Source organism: Saccopteryx bilineata, chromosome 6 (assembly GCF_036850765.1).
Source record: "Saccopteryx bilineata isolate mSacBil1 chromosome 6, mSacBil1_pri_phased_curated, whole genome shotgun sequence".
In the NCBI taxonomy this organism is placed as follows: domain Eukaryota; kingdom Metazoa; phylum Chordata; class Mammalia; order Chiroptera; family Emballonuridae; genus Saccopteryx; species Saccopteryx bilineata.
Genome location: NC_089495.1, coordinates 117,686,986 through 117,708,099, shown reverse-complemented (window position 1 = coordinate 117,708,099; position 21,114 = coordinate 117,686,986). Strand labels below are relative to the sequence as shown.

The 21,114-nt window shown below is 40.5% G+C and overlaps 1 protein-coding gene and 1 non-coding gene across 6 annotated transcripts in view; both read left to right on the top strand.

Annotated features, from left to right (window-relative positions):
- Positions 1-21,114, top strand: part of DCLK1 (doublecortin like kinase 1) — a 400,808-nt gene that overhangs the window by 30,785 nt on the left and 348,909 nt on the right. For all 5 annotated transcript variants that reach the window (XM_066234329.1, XM_066234330.1, XM_066234328.1 and 2 more), the window contains exon 3: positions 15,956-16,302. In XM_066234329.1, coding sequence (XP_066090426.1) covers positions 15,956-16,302 — 347 coding nt within the window. The remainder of the gene's footprint in view (positions 1-15,955; positions 16,303-21,114) is intronic.
- TRNAS-AGA (transfer RNA serine (anticodon AGA)) lies at positions 7,144-7,219 on the top strand. The gene has a single exon. It is a non-coding gene; the product is annotated as a tRNA-Ser (tRNA).

Sequence of the window (21,114 nt, the reverse complement as noted above, 5' to 3'; positions counted from 1 at the left end):
AGAAGACTAGGGGGCTTGCCCACAGCCGCAGATGTGGGGAGGCCAGGTCTTGAGCCCACATTGCCAGTTCTCCCTTCTCTCTGTCATATGTGCACTGTCGCACTGTCTCCCACAAAGCCTTCAGAAACACCGCCATTCTTGCAGTCCCCGTGTGCGTGTTCTGTACCCACATGAACCTTGAGAACCGCACGGTTGGGACCAGTCATGATCCGCTAGGTGAATAGGAAGGGGATTGCTGAATTTGTACTATTTGTACTATTCCATATGTATAAACACACATAGAGTGTATTTCTAAAAGGTTTGCAAAGTAGATGTTTGATAACCTGAGTAACTGTGCTTTTCTATTTTTGAAACCCTGGTTCAGTTATTTTTATGTGAATTCTTATCCTGTGGCCTTGTATGCTTACACTATTAATTTTAAAATAGGACAAGGGTTTAGATAAAAGTAAATGGGCTGTGTAGGATTAATCCTAGGTCACTGTACTTACAATTATTAAGGCTTTTTTTTATTTTTAACTATTTCCACTTACAATGACTTCTTAACACAGAAAAAGCCATTATAAAAGTCTTTAATTTCAAACTATTTTGACTTTATGAAAAGTGTCTGTATAAGATCAGTCATATTAGCCATGGCCAGGTGACACAATGGATAGAGTGTTGTACCCACGCACCAAGGTCAGGGGTTTGATCTGGGTCAGGGCACGTATGAAAGCAAACAGTGAGCGCACAACTAAAATGGAACAACTAAGTGGAACAGTGAGTTGATGTTTCTCTCTTTCTCTCTCTCCCTCTCCCTCTCCCTTCCTCCCTCTCCCTTCCTTCCTCTCTTCCTCCCTCCCAATTTCATTCTCTCTCTCCCAAATTAATGGAAAAATTGAAAAATAAGTTTAGTCATTTTATAAATTGTCATTGCTTGGAATTTGTATTACTTTGTGTGTGATCCACATCTACTTAATAGTCTGAGTATTCTCACTGAACAATTCTTTATTAAGGAGTCATTTAAATAAAAGTCTTATTTGTTATTTTAGCTTTATTGAAGTATAATTGATAAATAAAATTATAGGATATTTAAAGTACACCTTGTGATGATTTGATGTATGTGTACATTGTTTGATGTATGAAAGATTCCTCCTAGTAACATATTTGTCACCTCATGTATTTTTTTTCAAATTTATTATGTTACCATGGTTCCAAGTGTCCCACTCAATATAACACCCTCTACACCCCACATTATGCCCCCCGATGCCTCATGCAAAGTCTCTTTCCACCTCATGTCCCCCCTTTCCCCCCCGTATTTCCTCTCCCTCTTTCCCTCTGGCTGTTGCTGTCCTGTTGTCTGGATCTATATGTTATGTATACATGATTTTGGCTAATCCCTTCACCTTCTTTGATCCCATTCCCTCTTCCTCTTCCCTCCGACAGCCATTCATCTGTTCCCTATGACCCTGCCTCTATTTTGTTCCTCAGTTTATTGTATGCATTAGATTCCACATATAAGTGAGATCATATGGTATTTGTCTTTCTCTGTCTGGCTTATTTTACTTAGCTTAATAATCTCCAGGTCCATCTATGCTGTTGCAAAAGGTAAGATTTCCTACATTTCCTGAATACAGCTGCATAGTATTCCATAGTGTAATATACCACAGCTTTTTTATCCACTTGTCCACTGATGGACACTTGGGCTGTTTCCAGATGTTGTTTCCAAATCTTGCCTATTGTAAACAATGCTGCAGTGAACATGGGGGTGCATGTCTTTTTTTAATTAGTGTTTTAGGATTCTTAGGATATATTCCTAAAGGTGGGAGAGCTGGGTCATAAGGCTGCTTCATTTCTAATTTTTTGAGCAATCTCCATACTGTTTTCCACAGTGGCTGCATCAGTCTGCATTCCCACCAGCAGTGCAGGAGGGTTCCCTTTTCTCAGCATCCTCACCAGCACTTTTTGTTCATTGATTTGTTAATGAGAGCCATTCTGACAAGTGTGAGGTGATAACCCATCATGATTTTAATTTGCATTTTTCTGATGAGTGATATTTTTTTCACATGTCTGTTGGCCATCTATATTTGTCCTTTTTGGAGAAGTGTTTATTCAGGTCCTTTGCCCATTTTTTAATTGGATTGTTTACCTTTCTGCTGTTGAGTTTTATAAATTCTTTGTAAATTTTGGTTATTAACCCCTTATCAGATATGTCTGTGAATATGTTCTCCTATAGAGTGGGTTGTCTTTTTATTTTGTTAATGGTGTCCTTTGCTGTGCAAAAGCTTTTTAGTTTTATACAATCGCATTTGTTTATTTTGTCCGTTATTTCACTTGCCCAACAAGATATATCAACAAATACATTGCTAAAAGAGATATCGGAGAGTTTACTGCAGTTTTGCAACTTACATTTGTCTTTTATCCATTTTGAATTTGTTTTTACAAATGGTGTAAGTTGGTAGTCTAGTTTCATTTTTTTGCATGTACCTGTCAATTTCTCAGTACCATTTATACAGAGACTGTCTTTACTCCACTGGATACTATTGCCACCTTTGTCAAATTTTAATTGACCATAAAGGCATGGACTTATTTCTGGGTTCTCTGTTCTGTTCATTGCTCTATATGCCTGTTCTTATGCCAGTACCAAGCTGTTTTGATTACAATGGTCGTGTATTATAGCTTGATATCAGGAAGTGTGATACCTCCCATTTTGTTCTTTATTTTCAAGATTGCTGAGGCTATTCGGGTTGTTTTTAGTTCTATATAAATTTTTGGGTGGTAATGTCAGAGAAATGGTGCCGTGAGGGGTGCTCCTGATATCTCCCCTTGAAATTTTAACAAATTCCACAAGTAAAGACAGAGAAAATAATCTCAGGAGCATCTGAAAAATATACATACCAGACAAAGGTATGACTGGGTGAAAAGGTGGCTGAATATATAATCCACTTTGAAGGAAATAAGATGGAAAATGAGGTTTATCACTTTCCTCACTGATCTGAGGAAGGGCTGCTTTTGTCTGGAGACGAGTAAAGCAGAGGGTCTGAGGCAGAGGGAGGAAGCTGGGTTAGGATGGATGATCAAGCAGAAGGAAGACCACACTAGCTCTGCCTGAGATGACGGATATGGGGCATGCACGGGCGGCAGGCTCTGACAAAGGTTACCAGTGCAGGGTGCCCACAGGAGCCAGTACCAGTGCCAGCAGCTTTGTGCACTCCCAGATCCACGATCACGGGCGGTGTGCAAGTGGCTCCACCTGGCACCACTGGTGTGAGCATGCGTGCACGTAGGCTGGAGGGCATAGCCCTAGATTATTAGAGATAGACATCTGCATGGGCTGTTGCCAGCGTCTTTGTGCAGCCCCAGCTCCATGACCACCAGCACGGGACATCCACAAGAGCCAGGATTCTTGGACCTGGGACTGTCCGAGTGGGGCGCCTGCACGGGGCCGAGACAGGCTTCAAAGCTCATTCCTGCATTCCTGGCTCTGAGATCACAGGCGCTGTGCACCTAAGTGGGCAGGTGCAAGCCTCCGTGTGCACTGCTGAAGTTGTGGGGCTGGGCATGCATGTGGCTTGCTACACGCTACCAAACAGTGCACAAGGGAGAAGCCTGTGGAGATAAGACCTGTGGAGTGCTGAGGTGTAGTAGACATGCCCGGGGGCCCTTAGAAAGGTGCTTGATCTGCAATCAGCTCCCAGTGTGTGGCATGCTGAGATGTGCTAGACCTGTCTGCTGGCCCTTAGAAAGATGCTAGATCTGCAGTCGGCTCAAAGCCCTGCCTCTCTTGATGACGGTGATGGTTGGCACAGCCTTACCCAGAACTGTACTTTGAATGGTACTAGAGGAAGGACCTGGCTGCTTGTAAAGCCTCTTGCTCTGCAAGCAGTAGCTGGAGCGAATCTCACAGCTAAGTCCCCAGGCTGCTAGCTCAAGTGGGAGAGACATGGAGAGAGGTACATGGAAAACTGAGATTCCCATTGTTGGACCCTCCAAACCCAAACAAGCCCCACCTACCAACAGGACTGAGGCCAAGCCTATGTCATTGCCACAGCACGCACAAGTGCAAACCTTTGTTCAAGAGCCCCACAGGGACAAAACCTGTAGTACAGCGCCACCTGCCGAAAAAAAGGGAAGAAGCTACCTCAAAGACAGAAAGAATTACATTTTTATAACTTTTTTTTTCCACTTTGGTCATTTTATCTTCTTTCATTTTTTTCTTTCCTTTTCCTTTTGAACTTCATTATCCATAGTTGTTACATTTTTCATTCTTGTTTTTTTATGAGGGTTTCATTTCGAAAACCTTTATTTTTTCATTTCTCTCATTCGATCATCATTTATCAACAAATTATTATATTTTGGATTCATATATTTCTTTGTGGCATTTTGCGTGTTTTTTACTTTATTTTTTATCTCTTTTGTCATTTTTCCTCAATTTCTGCTCCTTGTTTTCTGTAATTTTTGTTCCACTTATTATAGAATTTTAATTTTTTCACTGTATTTTTTCAATTTATTTTTTTTAATTATCTCTTATTAGTGTTATTAACCATACCACTCTAAAATGCCATTAAGGAAAAAGAAATAAAATATCATGGATAAAAAAGACAAAGATATAGCTCACACAGGTGATGAAAGATCTCTAGAAAAAAATTTCAATTACTTGGAAACCTAGGCGTTAATGACAGAGAATTCAAAATTGAAGTCCTAAATATACTCAGTGAAATACAAGAAAGCATGAAAAGGTAATTTAGAGAGCTCAAAAAACTATTTAATGAACAAAAAGAGTACTTCACCAAGAAAATTGAAACTATAAAAAGGAACCAGAGAGGAAAAACTCAATACATGAAATAAAAAACGAGGTAACAAGCTTAGCTAATAGACAAGATTGAGGAGAGAATTAGTGACATAGAAGACAGGCAACTAGAGATACTACAGAAAGAAGAAGAGACTCACAAATTAAAAAATAAAAAAGAGAAAGCCCTACAGGAATTGTCTGACTCCATCAGAAAGAGCAACACAAAATAATGGGTATATCAGAAGGCAAAGAGAGAGAAAATGGAATGGAGAACATATTCTGTTGCGATACCTTAGTTGTTCATTGATTGCTTTCTCATATGTGCCTTGACCGTGGGCCTTCAGCAGACTGAGTAACCCCTTGCTCAAGCCAGCGACCTTGAGTCCAGGCTGGTGAGCTTTTTGCTCAAGCCAGATGAGCCCGTGCTCAGATGAGGTGACCTCGGGGTCTCAAATCTGGGTCCTCCGCATCCCAGTCCGACACTCTATCCACTGCGCCACTGCATGGTCAGGCTGGAGAACATACTCAAACAATTGACGAGAACTTCTACAGCCTATGGAAAGAATTAGAGCCTCGAATTCAAGAAGCAAACAGAACAGCGAATTCCCTTAACCCAAAAAGACCTGCTCTAAGGCACATCATAATGAAATTATCACGAACCAATGACAAAGAAAAAGTCCTCAAATAGCCAGGGCAGAGAAGAATACAACATACAAAGGAAGGCCCATTAGGCTATCATCAAATTTCTCAGAAGAAACTCTATAAATCCAAAGAGAGTGGACCCCAATATTTAAAGTACCGAAAGAGAGAAACTTCCAGCCAAGAATACTCTATTCATCTAAGCTATCCTTCAAATACAAAGGGGAAATAAAAACATTCACAGATACAGAAAAGATGAGGGAATTTATCACCAGAAAACTGCCACTTCAGGAAATACTAAAGGGGGTTATCCAACCTGATAAAAAGAACAAAACAAAAACAAAAACACAAGTAAAAGCTCCAACACGATCACAATAAAAACAAGATTAATTTGTGACAACAAAAACAGAAAAGGGGAGAGGACAAAGATTAACAGTAGCAAAGGAGGATGGAGTGCAGAAGCACTCATGAGATAATGTACTACAGTGAACATGATATGTCTCCTTTCTATTAATAGTAACCACCCCTGAAAAAACCACTACAGAAACACAGGGCTTAAAAAAAGAAGAAACAGAGGAAATAAGTATGGAATACAACCAAACAAAAACAAATGACAGAAAAACAAAAAAGAATAACCAAACAAGATACAGAGCTATAAGAAAGCAATATATAAAATGGCAATAGGAAACCCTCAAGAATCAATAATTACATTAAATGTAAATGGATTGAACTCACCAATAAAAAGACATAGAGTAGCAGAGTGGATTAGAAAAGAAAATCTAACTGTATGCTGCCTTTAAGAAACAGATCTAAGCTACAAGGATAAAAACAAATTCAAAGTGAAAGGTTGGAAAATGATTCTCTCTCCAAGCAAAAATAACATCCAGAGAGAAGCAGGTGTAGCCATATTTATATCTAACAATGCTGACGACAAGACAGCAAAGATAATCAGAGACAAAGATGTTCATTTCATAATGATAAAGGGGACATTGAATCAAAAAGACATAACACTTCTTAATATATATGCACCAAACCAAGTAGCACCAAAGTATATAAGACATTTACTAACTGATCTAAAAATAAAAACCGACAAAAATACAGTCATACTTGGAGACCTCAATATACCACTGATGGCTCTAGATCATTCATTCAAAGAGAAAATCAATAAAGGTATATTGGCCTTAAACAAAACACTAGAACAATTGGATATGGTAGACATCTACAGGTCATTTCATCCCAGAATGCCAGAGTATACATTTTTCTCCAGTGTACATGGAACATTCTTAAACATTGTCTATATTTTGGGCCACAAAACTAACATCAACAAATTCAGAAAGATTGAAATTATATCAAGCATATTTTATGACCATAGAGCTTTGAAATTATAATTCAACTGCAAAAAGGAAGTAGTCTAAATAGAGCCATAAGCAGAGAGGAAATAGAAACAACTATCTAAAACCTCCCAAAAAATAAAGTCCAGGACCAGACACTTATACTAGTGAATTCTATCAAACAGTCAAAGAAGATATGGTTCTTATTCTACTCAAAGTCTTCCAAAAAATTGAAGAAGCAGTATTTCCAATTTTTATGAGGCCAACATAACCCTCATAGCAAAACTTGGCAAGGCCAACACAAAGAAAGAAATCTACAGACCGATATCACTAATGAGAGATGCTGAAATCCTAAACAAAATACTAGAAAATTGAATACAGCAACATATTAAAAAAATAATTCGGGCCCTGGCCAGTTGGTTCAGTGGTAGAGCGTCGGCCTAGAGTGCGGAGGACCCGGGTTCGATTCCCGGCCAGGGCGCACAGGAGAGGCGCCCATTTGCTTCTCCACCCCTCCGCCGTGCTTTCCTCTCTGTCTCTCTCTTCCCCTCCTGCAGCCAAGGCTCCATTGGAGCAAAGATGGCCCGGGCGCTGGGGATGGCTCTGTGGCCTCTGCCTCAGGTGCTAGAGTGGTTCTGGTCGCAACATGGCGATGCCCAGGATGGGCAGAGCATCACCCCCTGGTGGGCAGAGTGTTGCCCCATGGTGGGCGTGCCGGGTGGATCCGGGTCGGGCGCATGCGGGAGTCTGTCTGACTGTCTCTCCCTGTTTCCAGCTTCAGAAAAATGAAAAAAAAAAAAAGAAAAAAAAAAATTCATCATGACAAGTGGGATTCACCTCGGCATCACGAGGAACATTCAACATATGTAAAACAGTTAATGTAACATAGCATTATCAACAAAACAACAAAAACCATATGTTCCTATCAATAAAAGCAGAAAAGGCATTTGATAAAATACATCATTTTATGTTTAAAACACTAAAAAAATGAGTATAGAAGGAAAATATCTCAACATAATAAAAGCCATTTATGACAAACCATCAGCTAACATCATATTAAATGCCATTAAACTGAAAATTTTTCCTTTAAAATCAGGAAGAAGACAAGATTGCCCACTCTCTCCACTCTTATTCAGCATAGTGCTGGAAGTTCTATCCAGAGCAGTCAGACAAGAGAAAGAAATAAAAGGCAATCGTATTGAGAAAGAAGAAGTAAAGGTATGACTTTTGTCAGATGATATGATCCTGTATATCAAAAACCCCAAAGACTCCACAAAAAGACTATTAGAAACAATAAACCAATACAGTAAGGTCACAGGATACAAAATTAATATACAGAAGTCTATTGCCGTTGTTTATGCCAACAATGAAACTTCAGAAAATGAACTGAAAAAAATAATCCCTTTTACGGTTGCCACAACAAAAAAAACACCTAGGAATAAACATAACAAAATGTAAAGGACCTATATAATGAAAACTACCTGTTAAGGGAAATCAAAAAAGATACAATGAAATGGGAAAATATTCCTTCTTCTTGGATAGGAAGAATAAATATAGTTAAAATGACCGTATTACCCAAAGCAATATACAAATTTAATGCAATTCCCATCAAAAATCCAATGTCATTTTTAAAAGAAATGGAATAAAAAATCTTCAGGTTTACATGGAACTATAAAAACCCCCGAATAGCCAAAGTAATCCTAAGGAAAAAGAATGAAGCTGGGGCATTACAATACCTGACTTCAAATTATACTATAGAGTCACGATAATCAAAACCACATAGTATTAGCAGAAAAATAGACACTCAGACCAATGGAACAGAATAGACAGCCTGGAAATAAAACCACATGTATATGGTCAAATCGTCTTTGATAAAGGAGCCAAAAACACACAATGGAGAAAAGAAAGCCTCTTCAATAAATGGTGCTGGGAAAACTGTAAAGCCACGTGCAAAAGAATGAAACTCGACTACAGTTTGTCCCCTTGTACTAAAATTAATTCAAAATGGATCCAAGACCTAAATATAGGACCTGAAACAATAAAATACATAAAAGAAAGCATAGATACTAAACTCATGGACCTTGGTTACAAAGAACACTTTATGAATTTGACTCCAAAGGCAAGGAAGTAAAGGCAAAGATAAATAAATGGGACTATATCAGACTAAGAAACTTTTGCACTGCAAAAGAAATTGACAACAAAACAAACAGACAGCTGACTAAATGGGAGTTGATATTTTTAAACAAGAGCTCAGAGAAGGGTCTAATATCCAAAATATACAAAGAACTCACAAAACTCAACAACAAACAAGCAAACAATCCAATAAAAAAATGGGAAGAGGACATGAACAGACACTTCTCCCAGGAAGAAATATAAATAGCCAACAGATATATGAAAAGATGCTCATCTTCACTAGCTACTAGAGAAATGCAAATCAAAACTACAATGAGATACCACCTCACACCTGTTAGATTGGTTGTATCAACAAGACAGGTAACAACAAGTGTTGGAGAGTCTGCGGAGAAAAAGGAACCCTCATTATGTGTTGGTGGGAATGTAAAGTAGTACAACCATTATGGAAGAAAATATGGCGGTTCCTCAAAAAATCAAGAATAGAACTACCATATGAACCAGCTGAGTATATACCCCCAAAAGTCAAAGTCATTGTTAGATATAAGTATGGCTATACCTGCTTTTCTTTGGATGTTATTTGCTTGAAGAGAGAATCGTTTTCCAACCTTTCACTTTGAATTTGTTTTTATCCTTGAAGCTTGGATGTGTTTCTTGAAGGCAGCATACAGTTGGATTTTCTTTTTTAATCCATTCAGCTACTCTCTGTCTTTTTATTGGTGAGTTCAATCCATTTACATTTAGTGTAATTAATGACACTTGAGGGTTTCCTATTGCCATTTTATATATTGCTTTCTTATAGCTCTGTATCTTGTTTGGTTATTCTTTTTTGTTTTTCTGTCATTTGTTTTTGTTTGGTTGTATTCCATACTTATTTCCTCTGATTCTTCTTTTTTTAAGCCATATGTTTCTGTAGTGGTTTTTTCAGGGGTGGTTACTATTAATAGAAAGGAGACATATCATATTCATTGTAGTAGTTATCTTATAAGTGCTTCTGCACTCCATCCTCCTTTGCTACTGTTAATCTTTTTGTTGTCACAGATTAATCCTGTTTTTATTGTGGTCTTGTTGGAGCTTTTACTTGTGCTTTTGTTTTGTTTTGTTCTTTTTATCTGGTCTGATAACCCCCTTCAGTATTTCCTGAAGTGGCAGTTTTCTGGTGATAAATTCTCTCATCTTTTCTGAATCTGTGAATGTTTTTATTTCCCCTTCATATTTGAAGGATAGCTTTGATGGATATAGTATTCTTGGCTGGAATTTCCTCTTTCAGAACTTTAAATACTGGGGTCCACTCTCTTCTGGCTTCTAGAGTTTCTGCTACAAAATCTGATGATTACACAATGGGCCTTGCTTTAAATATTTTATTCTTCTTTTCCCTGGCTGCCTTTAGGATATTTTCTTTGTTATTAGTTTGTGATAATTTCATTAAGAACTGCCTTGGAGTAGATTTGTTTGGGTTAAGATAACTTGGTGTTCTGTTTGCTTCTTGAATTCAAGTCTCTAGTTTTTTCTACAGGCTTGGGAAGTTTTTGTTTATTATTTGTTTGAATATGTTCTCCATTCCATTTTCTCTCTCTTCTTCTTCTGATATACGCATTATTCATATGTTGCTCTTTCTGATGGAATTAGACAATTCCTGTAGGGCTTTCTCATTTTTTTTAAATTTGTGAGTCTCTCTCCTCTTCTCTCTGTAGTGTCTCTAGTTGCCTGTCTTCTATGTCACTAATTCTCTCCTCTACCTGGCCTATTCTATTAGCTAAGCTTGTTACCTTATTTTTTAGTTCATGTATTGAGTTTTTTTTTTTATCTCTGTTTGATTTATTTTCAGTTTCAATTTTCTTGGTGATGTATTATTTTTGTTCATTGAATTGTTTTTTGAGCTCTCTAAATTGCCTTTTTGCGCTTTCCTGTATTTTCCTGAGTATTTCTAGGGCTTCAATGTTTTATTCTCTGTCATTTAATTCCAAGGTTTCCAAGCAATTGAAATTTTTTTCTAGAGATTTTTCCTCATTTGTCTGAGCTACATCTCTGTCTTTTGTATCCATGATATTTGATTTCTTTTTCCTTAATTGCATTGGAGAGTGGTATTGTTAATAACACTAATAAGAGATGATTAAAAGAATTGAGAAAATGCAGTGAAAATTGAAAATTTTCTTATGCTACGTGGAACAAAAACTACATAGAATGGAGAGCCAGAGCTGGGTGAAAATGACAAAGATAAAAAACGAAGTAAAAAACACACAAAATGCCACCAGGAAAATATATGAATCCAGAATAAAATATTTTGGTTTTAAATGACAATCGAATGAGAGAAAAAGTAAAAGAGGAAAGAAAAAAAAAAGGTTAAGGTTTTTGAAATGTAGCCCTCATAAAAAAAACAAGAATGGGAAATGTAATACCTATGGGTAATGACTTTCAAAATGAAAATAAAAGAATATGATGGAAAGAAGATAAAATGACCAAAGTGGGGGAAAAAAAAGATGGAAAAAAAACAATAAAGCCTGACCTGTGGTGGCGCAGTGGATAAAGCATCGACCTGGAAATGCTGAGGTCGCCGATTCGAAACCCTGGGCTTGCCTGGTCAAGGCACATATGGGAGTTGATGCTTCTGGCTCCTTCCCCCTTCTCTCTCTCTGTGTGTCTCTCTCCTCTCTAAAAATGAATAAATAAAATTAAAAAAAAAAAAAGAAATGGAAAAAAGTTATAAAAAATGTAATTTTTCCCGGTTTGAGAGGTTGATTCTTTTTATGTTTTTTTTTTTTTTTTTTTTTTACTTTTCGGCAAGTGATGCTGTACCACAGGCTTTGCCCCTGTGGCACTCTTGAGTAGAGATTTGGAATTGATCTGTCACTATGGTGATGATGTAAGCTAGGCTTTAGTCCTGTTGGTAGGCGGGGCTTGTTAGGGTTTACAGGCTCTGGCAATGGGAGGGTCAGTTTTCCAGGTGCCTCTCCGCACGTCTCTCCTTTCTGATCCAGCAGCCTGGGGACTCAGCTGTGATGTTGCCCCAGCCACTGCTTGCAGATTAAGAGGCCCTAAGAGCTGCCAAGTCTCCCCTCCAACACTGCTCAAAGCACAATTCTGGGTAAGGCTTTGCCAACCAGAGCCACCAGCGAGAGAGGCAGGGCTGGGAGTCAATTGCATATCTAACATCTTTCTAAGGGCCAGCAGACAGGTCTAGCACATCTTAGCATGCCACACACTGGGAGCCAATTGCAGATCAAGCGCCTTTCTAAAGGCCCCGGGCATGTCTAGTATGCCTCAGCGCTCCACGGGTCTAATCTCTACAGATTTTCTCCCTTATGCTCTGTTAGCCCTCAGCCCAGCCCTCACACGTTCCCCAGTGCTCTTGGAGGTCTGCTCTGCGGGAATGTCCTTTATAATTTATATCAGCTCTCAGGAAGTTGCCCCAGCCACTGCTTGCAGAGCAAGAGGCCCTAAGAGCTGCCAAACCCCTCCTCCAGGTCTGCTCAAAGCACAGTTCTGGGTAAGGCTTTGCCAACCAGAGCTGTCAGTATAAGCAAGCAGGGTAGGGAGCTGATTGCTGTTCAGGTGCCTTTCTAAGGGCTCCCAGGCATGTCTAGTTTGCCTCAGCGCTCCGTGGGTCTAATCTCCACAGGCTTTTCTCCCTTGTGCCTTGTTTGGAAATGTGCAGCCCATCTCCACAACTTCTGCCATGCTCTTGGGTCTGCTCCGTGGGAATGCTCTTTGTAACTTGTATTGGCTGGTGGAGGCGCCCCTCCCAGACAGGTCCAGGCCTAGGGAACCCGGCCCTTGTGCACTTCCTGTTCTGTTGGTCGGGGAGCCAGGACCACACATAAACTCTGGCTACAGCCCACACAGAAGTCCACTACTGACAGTCTCTGGCTTAGCCTCTCCACCCGCAAACACCTATGTCAGAGGCGCCAGGTGGAGCCACTTGCATATCACCTGCGATCGCAGACCGGAAGCAAACGAAGCCCAAAGCCGCTCTGGTGCCAGCCTCTGCAGGCAACCCACTCCGGCCACCTCCGCTGGAGTCTGCCGCTGGCGCTAGCTCCGCGTCTGCGATCCTAGGCTGAGCTACCGGTGCGCTTTCTCCTTGGCTTGATCATCTGCCCTGGCCAGCTTCTTCCCTTGCCCCTAATCCTCTTTTCTTTCAGTTTTAAGTGAAAGAAGCTCTTCCTCAGATCAGTGAGAAAAGTAGAATACTCTGTTCTCTGTCTTATTTCCTTCAGAATGGATTATATATTCAGCTACCTTTTCTCCCAATTGTATCTTTGTTTGGTATATGTATATTTCAGATGCTCCTGAGATTGTTTCTCTGTCTCTAGTTGTTGAATTTATTGAAATTTCAGGGGGAGATATTGGGAGCACCCCTCAACGGTGCCATTTCTCTGACATCACTAGCCTCCTTGCTTAATTTATATATCAAGTCTAGTAGTATAGTATTTTGGCAGACTTTAGGGTTTTCTATCTACAGTATCATGTTGTAAGCAAATAATGACAGTTTTACTTCTTTCCTAATTCGGATGCCTTTTATTTCTTCTTCTTTTCTGATTGTTGTGTCTAGTACTACTAGTACAATGTTGAATAAGTGTGGTGAAAGGGAACATGTCTTTTTCCCTAACCTTCAGGGGACTGCATTTAATTTTTGGCCATTGAGTATGATGTTGGCTTTCATTTTGTCATAGATGGCCTTTATCATGTTGAGGTATGTTTTCTGTATTCCCACTTTGCTGAGAGTTTTGATTATAAATGGGTGTTGGATTTTATCAAACTTTTTCTGCATCTATTGATATGATCATGTGATTTTTATCCTTCGTTTTGTGTATGTGGTGAATTACATTTATCGATTTGCGAATATTGTGTGAGCCTTGTCTCCCTAGAATAAATCCTATTTGATCATGATGTATGATCTTTTCAGTGTATTGCTAGATACAGTTTGCCAATACTTTGTTAAGAATTTTAGCACCTATGTTTATCAGGGATATTGGCCAGTAGCTTTCTTTCTTTTAGTGTCTTTACCTGGTTTTGGAATTAGGATAATGCATACTTGTAAAATGAGCTTGGAAGTCTTCCCTCTTCTTTAAATTTTTAGAATAATGAGAAAGATAGCTGTTAGTTCTTCTTTGAGTATTTGGTAAAATTCACCTGTTAAGCCATCTGGTTCAGAACTTTTGTTTGCTGGGAGTTTTTTGATAACTGTTTCAATTTCATTCATTGTAATTGATCTGCTCAGTTCTTCTGATTCTTCCAGATTCAGTTATGGAAGATTGTATGTTTCTAGGAATTTATACATTATGTCCAGGTTGTCCAACTTTTTGACATATAGTTCTATATAGTATTTTCTTACAATCCTTTGTATTTCTGTGATGTCAGGTGTCACTTCTCTTTTATTTCTGATTATATTTATTTGGGGGCTCCCTCTTTTTTACTTTATGAGTCTTGTTAAAGGTTTGTCAATCTTGTTTACCTTTTTAAAGAACCAGTTCTTGGTTCCATTGATCTTTTGTAGTTTTTTTTATATTCTATGTTATTTATTTCCACTCTGATTCTTATTATTTCCTTCCTTTTACTTCCTCTGGGCTTTGTTTGTTGTTCTTATTCTAGTTCTTTTAGGTGCAGGGTTAGCTTGTTTACTTGAGACTTTTCTTGTTGTTTTTTTAATGTATGCCTGTAATGCTATGAACTTCTCTCTCAGGACTGCTTTTGCTGTGTCAAATAGATTTTGGGTTGTTGTATGTTCATTTTAATTTGTTTCAAGGAAATATTTTATTTCTTCCTTGATCTTATTGTTAAACCATTCATTATTTAATAACATGCTATTTAGTGTCCAAGTTGAATGTTTTTCAGTTTTTCTATAGATTTCTAGTTTTATGGCATTGTGGTCAGAGGATACTTGATATGATTTCAATCTTAAATTTATTGAGATTTGTTTTGTGTTCTAACATGTACTCTATCCTGGAGAATGTACCATGAGCACTTGAAAAGAGTGTATATATTCTGCTGCTTTGGTGTGAAATGTTCTGAAGGTATCAGTTGAGTCCATTTGATTAATGTGTCATTGAAGGTCACTGTTTCTTTGTTGATTTTCTGTCTGGAGACTCTATCTCACATTTTATTTTTTTAAAAATTTTAATTTATTTTATTGATTTTAGAAAGAGAGAGAGAGAATGGGAAGATAGATATTTATTGTGCCACCTGTCCATGCATTAATTGGTTGACTCTTGGATGTGCCCTAACCAGGGATCAAACTCTTAACCTTGGCATGTCAGGATGATACTCTATACAGCCAGGGTACATATTTTATTTTTGTATATATGTGAATATTTAAGTTATATTCTCTTAGAAATAACTCTTTTTTAATACTATACAGTGTTATCAGTTATATTCACCATGTTTTATATTGGATCCTCTGTTCTTATTTACCTTAAATAATTATATTTGTTTTAGAGTCAGTTTATGAAACTACACATTGTAAGTTGACCACTCTCAGAACCTTTCATCTTGAAATGGTTGTGAATTAGCTCCCAGTCTGTGTGTATCACCGAGCTTGGCTCTGCATATTTGGGAGAATAGGAAGGGTGATTATTTTGCTTGCTTTTGGAATTCTGCTTGATTTTACAAAATGTTTAGCAAATACTACCATCAATTATAAGTTATATAGCTATTTTAAGAGATGTTTTTCTGACCCAGAATTAGTTTTTACTTTATTTCAGGTGGCAAATATAGGTACCTCTGATTTTGATGTTTTCTAGAAATATAAATATTTCTAAATTTAAAGAATACATCTATTTTGTATTCAGGTTTATACCTTTTCTGAGGCATATTGAATAAATAACAATATTTCTATTGCCAATTGGAGGATGAAGAAAGGGAGGAATGATGATTTTTTTTACCCCCAGGATACCAATCTGTTGCTGACAAAGCCAAAATGGAGGTCAAAAGTCTTCCTTTTCATTAATTAATAATCCACACTTCCATTGTTTTAAAAGTCACAACTAGCTCTATCTCCTTAAGTAGTAAATAAAAATAATCAAAATCTAGGTAAAAGGGAGTGAGTTTACCTTAGTGTAAATTTAAATATATCTCTCTTTTTCCTTAGGAGAGAGTTATGTGTGTGGCTCAATAGAGCCCTTCAAGAAGCTGGAGTACACCAAGAACGTGAACCCCAACTGGTCTGTGAACGTGAAGACCACCTCGGCGTCCCGGGCGGTGTCGTCACTGGCCACTGCCAAAGGGAGCCCTTCTGAGGTGCGGGAGAATAAAGATTTCATTCGGCCCAAGCTGGTCACCATCATCAGAAGTGGGGTGAAGCCACGGAAGGCCGTCCGGATCCTGCTGAACAAGAAAACTGCTCATTCCTTTGAGCAGGTGCTCACTGACATCACCGACGCCATCAAGCTGGACTCAGGAGTGGTGAAACGCCTGTACACCCTGGATGGGAAACAGGTAAGAGGAGCACTGTGGTCTGGCCTGGCCTCTATAGGCAGGAATCAGAGATGGGGGGGGGCATTTATGTGGCAGGTGGTGGGAACCTGAAATGTGCTTTCTCTGGTGTTCAGGGAGTTGGGCCATTTAGTCAACAAACATATAGACGTCGACCTCAAACCAGTTCAAGGATAGCATTAGACAGGATTAACCATAGGAATAAAGTTAAACATCTCTGTTGCTTGAAGGATTACTCAAAGATTTCTACTTTTTCACTCATTAATTGCTTAACATAGAGGTGCTTCTTAGCCGTCTGTTTCAGTTTTGTCACAGAGTAATGTCTTTAGCCTTGGGCATGACTAAGATGGAGAGGTAAAATGCTAACCAAGTGGAGAAAAATCTATTGGCCTAAATAATATCTTATAAAATTCACTGCCTTAGTAATGTTCACTGGTGAGATTTATCTAAATTTTACAGATTTTTAAGTACATATCTAGGAATTAAGTGTTTCCATCCAGAGGGCATATTTCTAGACTATCATACATCTTGTTTTGAAAACATTATTTCAGAATTAATGTGAAGGGGGGTTCTCTTTAGCTATGGAATATACATTGGATGACTTGGATGAATGGATGTTTTAAGGGGAAGTGCTCAGAGGAATTGAAAGGAAGTCTGTGTGGACATCCATAAAGGTTAGACGGAACCCCGACAGTGCTGTGACTAAAGAAAAGAAACAGTGATGTATGTTGTATGGTCAGTGGCTACCACCATAGTGGCCATGTAGGTTCTCATTGGATTCAGGCAGACAATAAAGAAACAGTGGAGCCAAAAAATAGTGAGCCATTCTGCTTATTAAAGTCTTCTACCGGCGGACGAGCAAACAGGCAGGGAAGGCCGCTTTCCTCTCATTCAGAGCTCCCAAAGCCCTGACTCACTCTCTAGTTCCACAACCCAGAAAATCTTCTCCGGTTCCTTCTGGAATCAAAGGCCCCCACCAGCCTCAGGGGAGCTTCCAAAGCCCCTCAGCTTCAGTTCCACATCTGCACTCCTTCCTCTCTTCCTGCAAAACCGAGGCTAGGGTAAAAATCCCTTCTCCAGCAAACATTAGCAGTACAACGGCCCCTCCCAAGCAGGAAAGTAATCTGCAATTTGTAATCTGCCGTCCTGAGGGCAAGCACTGCAGCCCTTTACAGACTACGCACACACGGCGCTGCCCAGGTCAATGCAAAGTATAAATGGGTAAGCCTAAAAAACACATTTTACAAACTTATTTACCCAATATTCAATCTACCCCCCAGTTATTACTGTGCAAGTAACAGCACAGAGTTATACAATTTCAGCAATTACAAAGGCGCCCTTCACAATGTCTCTCTGAGCACTTTGCTCAAAGCGCAAGCTGGAGGCCCATCTCTAGCCCCCTGCTCCACAGTAGGTGGGAGGGCCTCAGGGCTGTGTCCATGGAAACTTTACAAGTGTCCTTGGTGCATTCTGGTGCTGGAAGGTGTTGGGCAAATAAAATATATTATGCTCACTTTGTTAAAGATGGCGCTGCCCACGTGGAAGCCCGTCGCCCAGGTGATGGTATTGGTTGCCCTTCTTGCTTGGGATGGGCGTGATTATATTAATGTGTATTGGGGGTGGGCTGTGGGCAGGCAGGATCCTTGTAGCCTGGGGCTTGGTTTTAAGACTAAGCCTTTCCCACCCTTTTTGATGTGGGGTGGTACACTCTCATGAGGAATCCCATTATGCCTCAGATAAGTGACTTTGTATCAGAGACTTCCTTGTTTGTATAATGGATTAAAGGTTTTGGTTTCTCCACTATAAAGTGGGGCAGACTGGGAGCTTGCTTTCTCTCAGTTCCTGAGATTAGCATTAGAGGAGAGAGCAGAGAGGAGAGCAGAGAGAGGCCATGTGGAGGAGGCCAGTAGAAGCAGCCAAGATGGCGGAGTGTTGAAGGAAACGCCAGTTTGTGCAGTTTGTGCAGGAGAAGGAGATGGGAAACAGAGGTGAATAAGGCTGGTAAGGTAGACACCTTTGATTCTAGAAAACTTGGATAAGTCAGTGGCTTTGTGAGTGCTGAATGAGTGGGTTTTGAAGCCCAGTGTGTGTTTTACTTGACTGCTGGGTGCAAGCTAGGATTAAAGCTAATAAATAGCCCACCAGTTGTTGGCTCCATTGTTTCATTACCAACTGTCCGAATCCAATGAGAACCAGCATGGGCCAGGCGGCTGTGATGGTGGCTGCAGCCACTGGCTTGACAGAGGACCTCCACCAGAGCTTCCTCACCCCCCCCCCCCCCCGGCCCCATCAGGGTCTTTCATACTGTCTAAAAGTGGCATGTCCATCCAACCAGAGAGCAAGTGCCTCCCTCTGGCTCAGTCCAAGAGTCAGTTTACGATAGACAATGCAGCTGTCTCTGCAAATCACCAAGGTCAAGGTCCATTATAGGCAACTAGGTTCGCATGGGACCTCAGGCCTCCCCACTCATCTCTGCTGTATGGCAGCTCTGAAGATGCTGCCCCGAGGAGGAGCACGTGGCAACAGTGGCCAGGCTCTCACCTCTGCTCCAGAGAGCATGCTGCTGTCCACCCCTATGTCCCACAGTCGCAGCAAGCCTACCAGGGGCTCCGTAGGTGCTCTTTGCTGCTGGGCTTTTACCTTCTGGAGTCTGTGGACGGCAGCTTCAACCTGAGCCTCCTCATCCTTAGAAGAGGAGCTGGAAATGCCTGCTCTCGCCGACTCAGAGCCACTTCACCGGCATGGTTCCATCTTAGGCTCCTGCGGCTGTTGGCTCTCAGCCTGGAGCTGGACCCACAGTTATTCTTCCAACAACTGCTGCTGCCAATGTTCAACCTCCAGGGCAAACTGCAACTCGTGAACCCATGCAGCCTCCTTCTCTAGAGCTTTTTTCAGTTCCAGGCGCCATCAATGCTCAGCCTGCATCTGCAACTCACAAACCTGTGTGGCCTCCTTTTCCAGTGCTCACTCCAGTTCCAGGATCTGCAGCTCTTTCTCCTGTGACCATTTCAGCTCCTGCCATTGCTGCTGCTCGGTTTGCAGACCTTGGGCAGCCTCTTGCACAGAGCTCTCAGTTTCCTCTGTCACGGCTGTAAAAAACAGCCAGCTCATGGTCTCCAAAAGGACAGCCATGGGGAACCATAATGACAATCAGTCCTCTGCCCCACCCCTCAAGGGTGCCTGAAGCTCCATCTGATCCAAATCCTGCCAACTATGCCAGAGGTATGGCCAGTGGCCACTGCTGTCGTGGCCATGCAGGTTCTCATGGGATTCGGGCAGCAGTAAAGAAAAGGTAGAGCCAAAAAATGGGGGGCCCTTCGTTTATTAAAGTCTCCTACCAGCGGACAAGCAAACAGGCAGGGAAGGCCGCTTCCCTGTCATTCAGGGCTCCCAAAGCCCCCATGCATTCTCTGGTTCCGCAACCCGGAAAAATCTTCTCTGATTCCTCCTGGAATCCAAGGCCCCCACCAGCCTCAGCGGAGCTCCCAAAGCCCCTCAGCTCTGGTTCCACATCTGCCCTCCTCCTTCTCTCCCTGCAAAACCCAGGCTGGGTTTAGAATCCTTTCTCCAGCAAACATTAGCAATACAATGGCTCCTCCCAAGCAGGAAGGTAATCTGCAGTTTGTAATCTGCCACCCTGAAGGCAAGCATTGCAACCTTTGACAGACTACACACACATGGCGCTCCCAGGTCAGTGCAAAATATAAGCAGGCAAACCTAAAAAATACATTTTACAAACATTTGCCCAAACTTATTTGACCAGTGGGATTTGCTGGTCTTTGAAAGTTACCTGTATCTTTTTATTTAAGATTTAATTTTTTAGCACACTGTCTTTCCTTGAAATTTAGTTTTTCATGTGGATGTGTCCAAATGCTTTATAAAAATTATTTTGAGGGATAATTTGAATGATCTGTACATAGAATACATATTAAAAATCAAAACTAGGCCCTGGCTGGTTGGCTCAGTGGTAGAGCATCGGCCTGGCATGTGGAAGTCCCAGGTTCAATTCCCAGCCAGGGCCCACAGGAGAAGTGCCCATCTGCTTCTCCACCCTTTCCCTTCTCCTTCCTCTCTGTCTCTCTCTTTCTCTCCTGCAGCCAAAGCTCCATTGGAGCAAAGTTGGTACGGTCACTGAGGATGGCTCCATGTCCTCTGCCTCAGGCACTACTAGAATGGCTCCAGTTGCAATGGAGCAACACCCCAGATGGGCAGAGCCTCATCCTCTGGTGGGTTTGCCAGGTGGATCCTGGTTGGGCATATACGGGAGTCTGTCTGCCTCCCCGCTTCTCACTTCAGAAAACTACAAAAAAAAAAAAATCAAAACTAGATTTATAAATTAAAAGATTGATCATAGAATGTAAGTTCTTAAAGGCTAACACAAACTATGAATTAAAAGTATATGCCAATACTAGAAAGAATGTTAGTTGTGAAATAATTTTTCCCCTTGGGATCTTTTCAAAATCTCTAAAGTGTAATATTTATTAGGAAAGAAGAACTACCTGCTAGCTGTTCATTTATATTTGCCAATCTTCTGCTGCTCTCATAAAATTTCCCCTGAGTATACCATAGATAAAGATTCTGAGGGATGAAACCCCCAGCTTTCTAGGATGGCACCAGCCTGAACGTCACCAGTGTATCAGTGATCAAAAGGCTCGCGGCTGGCTTATGAGTTATAACAAGAATAGAGGGGAAGGTGCACATTTAAACACGTAAGCCCTTCAGAGGTTCCTCCTGTGATGAGTGACTCGATCATCTTGCCGTTCTGCTCTTTGTGTATTTAAGTCTTTGTAAGATGAGAGTTTACCTGGTTTTATA